Source organism: Chlorella variabilis (genome assembly GCF_000147415.1).
Source record: "Chlorella variabilis unplaced genomic scaffold CHLNCscaffold_7, whole genome shotgun sequence".
NCBI lineage: Eukaryota > Viridiplantae > Chlorophyta > Trebouxiophyceae > Chlorellales > Chlorellaceae > Chlorella > Chlorella variabilis.
In genome coordinates, this window is record NW_005435081.1 from 124,460 (window position 1) to 129,021 (window position 4,562).

The 4,562-nt window shown below is 72.2% G+C and overlaps 2 protein-coding genes across 2 annotated transcripts in view; both read right to left on the minus strand.

Annotated features, from left to right (window-relative positions):
• Positions 1 to 777: 777 nt before the first annotated feature.
• Positions 778 to 1,330, minus strand: CHLNCDRAFT_22035 (hypothetical protein; the record flags this gene model as incomplete). Its single annotated transcript, XM_005848751.1, has 2 exons — positions 778 to 968; positions 1,228 to 1,330. Coding segments are annotated over 2 exons (294 nt in total), but the record flags the coding sequence as incomplete, so codon positions are not given.
• Positions 1,331 to 4,249: 2,919 nt separating this feature from the next.
• The window catches only part of CHLNCDRAFT_144097 (hypothetical protein), a gene marked incomplete at both ends in the record, with an annotated part of 2,650 nt that continues 2,337 nt past the window's right edge, over positions 4,250 to 4,562 (minus strand). The window contains one exon of the mRNA XM_005848752.1: positions 4,250 to 4,490. Coding sequence (XP_005848814.1) covers positions 4,250 to 4,490 — 241 coding nt within the window. The remainder of the gene's footprint in view (positions 4,491 to 4,562) is intronic.

Genomic DNA, 4,562 nt, shown 5'->3' on the forward strand with positions numbered 1-4,562 from the left:
CCGCATGGCAGGCAGGCAGGCAGGCAGGCAGGCAGGCAGGCGCGGCTGTGTGATGGAGCGGAGAAGGAGGCCCAGCGGCGGCTGCGCGCCGTGCTGACCAGCGGCATGCATGCCACAGCAGGAGGGCAGCATTAAAGCACAGAGCATGAGGGCGGCACAAACTAGAAAGGCAAAGCAGGCGGGGCGCACCTGGCGGGGCTGCGGCGGCGTGAGCTCCCCCAGGGTCATCCCCAGGGCCAGCGCCGCCAGCGGGGCGTGCGCCGCCGCCAGGCTGGCGCTGACCAGGTCCAGCGTGGGCGTGAGCTGGCGCCCCGCCAGCGCCAGCGCCGCCGCCGCCGCAAACGCCCAGGTCGCCGGGTCGGCCGCCAGCTGGGCGGCGCCGTCGCCGAGCGTGCCGCCGCCCACCTGCACGCGCCGTGCCACAGCGGCCGCCTCGCTGGCGCCCTCCACCGCCAGAGCGCACTGCCACTCCTCCAACTCTGACACCAGCTTGCCCTCGCGCCACACGCCCGCCTGCAGGGAGGGCAGGCAGAGGTAGCGAAGAGGAGGCAGGTGGGAGTGAGCAGGGGGGCAGAGGAGGAGAGGCGGGGCAGGCCGTTGGGGGCGGCAGGGAGCCGGAGCCGGAGCCGGAGCGGGGGGCCGGGCCGGGTGATGCAGGGGGCAGGCCGGCACGATGGCAGCCAGGCAACCTCGCAGGCAGGCAGCGTAGGCCGCCAGCCACGCAGGCAAAGCACCGGCAGCCCCCAACCAGGCCCGCAGGGCGCGAGGCATAGGCAGTCAGCCCCGCTTCGCGGCGGCTGCAGCCCCTCCCCTTCCCCCCTCGGCACCCCGCACCTGCACCCTGCCGCTGGCAAAGGTGCGCACGCCCACGCCGTCCATGCGCCCACCCCGCCACTCCCCCTCATACACGCCGCCCTTGGGGAAGCGGTACACACCCCGCCCCTCCTTGAGGTTGTTGCGCCACTCGCCTGCGGCAGCAGGCAGGCAGGCAGGCAGGGGAGGCGGGCAGGGGAGGCGGGCAGGTGGGCTGATGGGGAGGAGGCGTGGGGCTGTGCAGCGGCGGGCCAACGGGCAGCTCCTTGCAACAGCAGCCTGCCGTTTGGGAAGCGACCGCGCCAGCACGCGCTTCGCCGCCGGCCCCGCTCCCGCCGCCGACCGCGCGGCCGCGCCGCGCACAGCGGCGGCGCCAGCGCGGCGGGCAGCCTGCGCCGCCCCCCACCCGCGCACCCTCGTAGCGCGCGTTTGAGGGGTAGGCATACACGCCGTGGCCCTGCTTCAGCATTCCCAGCCACTCTCCGCGGTACGTGCCGCCGTCCAGGTGCTCGTACCGCTCGGGGAAGGCAGCCCCCGCGGTGGAGAACAGCAGGTAACCCGCCAGCCAGACGGCGGCGGAGTTGGCGGCTGCGGCCAGCAGCGCCAGGCGCACGCCCGGGGCGCCAAAGGCGCACGCGACGAGCGGCAGGGCGGCGAGCGGGAGGGCGGCGCCGCCGCCGGCCGCGCCGGCCAGCAGGCCTCGCTCCTTTGGGTGGCGCTGGCGGTACAGCAGCCTGCGGGGACGAGGGAGAGGGGGCGGGGGCAGGCCAGGCGTGAGGGAGGGGAGCAGGGGGCAAGCAGTCAGTCGAAGCCTGCTGCCCCGCTTTGGCACGTTTGCCGCAAGAGCGGGTCGGCAGGTGGAACATGGCAGGCACGCACCAGCTGAGCGCAGCAGAGGTTGCGGTGACCAGGAAAGCGCCGAGCACGACTGCCAGGTGGGTTCCTGACAGCGGCAGGCTGCAGGCAGGAGGAGGCCAGGCGCAGGGTGGCTAGCAGAGGGGTGGCGGTGGCGCAGCGGCACCGTCAGCACAACCCTGCGGGAGCCTCGGCGCGCGGCTCTCGCGCACCCATTGAAGCTCTGCAGTATCAGCGACGGCAGGGTGACCCAGGTGGCAAACTTGGCTGCAGTCTGCAGGGGGTGGGGCATCGGATGGGCATGCAACGTCGAGTTAGCGGGCGGGGTGGGGTGCAACGGGTTGATCGGTGCACTGGGAAGCCTCCGTGATCCCCCACCTCGCCATCAGCGGTGCTGAGCAGCCGAGTCCTGCATAGCGCCCAACCCAGGCCCACAGCGGCCAGCGGCTGGCCGACCGCCAGCAGGGCTGCAGCTGTCGCCTCCATTGTCATTGGATGGGGGGCGGGCGGGTGGCTGTCTGGACCAGACTCCTTCCGGCCGCAGTACTCGTACAATCCTCTCCTTTGGCGATTCCGCAGCCCCTCGCCCAATCCTTATCTGCGTTTACTCGCCACCAGGCCATCCGTGGCAGGCCGGGTGAAGTAACGCAGGCCAGTCAACCTCTTGCCGCCGCCGCCCACAATGCTGCCGCGGCGGCGCTCAGCCCAGGAGCAGCAGCGCGCTGCTACGCGCGCGCAGCTCCAGGACTACAGGCGGCGCCTCAAGGCGGAAGTAGCTGGGGCGCAGCAGCGCGCAGTGGCCGCCGCAGAGCGGCAGTTGGCCACAGCGAGGGCCTGGCCGCGTCCACAGCTGGGCCTGGGCCACGCGGCCGCCTCCCAGGCCTATGCCGCCTATCTAGAGAAGCACGAGGCTGCAGCGCAGCGGCAGCGCCAGGCGGAGGCAACGGCGGCGGAGCGCCACGCGGCGGCGGTGGCTGCCAGGCAGCAGGAGCTCGAGCGCATCGCTCGCGAGGTGGGTGCTGCTGTCAACCCGCGCCGATGCAGCAGTTAGGTGTCAAACGTGCCTGCAAGCCCTCTGTGCATGCTCCGTGCATGCTCCTGGGATGTTGGGCGGACATGCAGCAAGCAGTGCCGCCGCGCCCGCCACCTCCCCAACCGTGCACTGCAGGAGGCGGAGCGGCTGCAGCGCCAGAAGCGAGCCAGCCAGCTGCAGGCGCAGCGCTCGCGCGCCGCCGCCGCCACCTACGCCACGCGGCAGGCGGCAGCGGCGGCTGCCGCCTGCGCGCAGGCGCGCGCCGGGGCGGCGGCGGCGGCGGCCGCTGCGGCAGCGGGCGTGAGCCAGGCGCGGCGCCGCCACACCAGCACCCACATAGACTATCGCTTCACCCGCATACACGACCTGGGCCCCCAGGCTGCTGCCGCAGCAGCGGCAGCGGCGGCGGAGGAGGCAGCGGCGCCCGCCTTTGCGGTGGCGCCTCGGTCGGCTGGCGCCAGGCGGCAGCTGGAGGCTGAGCTGGCGCGGCTGGGGAGCTGCGGTACTGGCGGTCGCGGTACCAGCGCCGCCCAGCCCTTCACCATTGTGCGGTACAGCGACTACCTGCAGCACCTGCAGGCCAAGGGGCGGGACCTGCGGGGCGCATGCCGCTGAGGCTGCCGCCTGGTGGAGTGTGCTGCGGCATGCACACATGCTGACAGAGCTGGGGTGCGGGGCCAATGTGTGACCAAGCAATTTGGCGAGCGGGGTGATTGCCGAGTGAGCCCTCTTGCTTGAAACCTTATTTTTTGCCCGTCAGAACTGGTGGTAAAAACAATCCATGTAGAAACCAAGATCTGTTGGCCGAGGCAGCGCCAGAGAGTCGAGTCACACCGGGCAAAGCAACATGCATGCGTGGGCAGCAGCAACACTCAACGCCTGCCGCCGCCGCGCTCCCTGCCCCGATCCCGGCTCCGCGACCGCCGCCGCTCCCGGCTGCGCGACCGCTGCCTGCGGTCTGGCGACCGCCGCCTGCGGCGGGCACACAGCGGGGGCAAGCAAGGCGATGGGTGAGGATGGGCAGCGGAGGAGCCGAGCCAGCCACGTGGCATTTTGTCAAACTGCAGAGCACAGCCTGCTGCCCCTCCAAGCAGCCTGACTGAGATCTGTTGGCGCATGCTCAGATGCCAAGCGGCGCCTGATGTGCAGCTGCTCATTGGCATCGCCGCAGCGGCGCCAGCCTGCCCCCAGCTGCCCCGCTGCGCTTGCCTGTCTCGGTCGCCTGAGCGGCTGCGCCGGGGGGGCGGCGAGCGGGAGCGGGAGCGCCGAGGCCTGCAGCATATGAGGAGGGGCGGCAGCGGAGGGCAGCAGTCAGCGGCCCAACCACAAGCTAGAAACAGTAACTTTGCTGAAACAAATTTTTATTTTGCGGGCTGCTGCTGCTGCTGCTGCTGCCGCAAGGCCCATCTGCTTGCCCCTCGGCCCGCAGCCTGCACACAGCCGGGCTTGCCGCACAGCAGGCTGTGCATGCACATGCAGAGCGTGCACAGCCGGCAGCCGGCAGAGGGCTGCCGCTGCAATCTTTTCCCGATTGTTCTGGCAACTTTTTTATGTGCAACTGCTTGCTTGCCTGTCGCGGTCGATGTCGTCGCGGCGGCCGGGTGGAAAGTCGGGCCGGAAGCCAGGCGGCGGCGGCCCGCGGTCGCGGAACCCCGGCGGCGGCCCGCGGTCGCGGAACCCCGGCGGCGGCGGCCCCCGGTCGCCGCGGAACGGCGGCGGCGGCGGCCCGCCCAGGCGGTCCTCGTACCGCCCGCCCGGCGGGCCGCGCCGGTCCTCCCTGTCCCTGTCCCTGAAAGGCGGCGGTACCGGCCCGGGACCGTCCCGGTCAAAGTCCCGGCCGCCGTAGGCGCCGCCCCCGCGC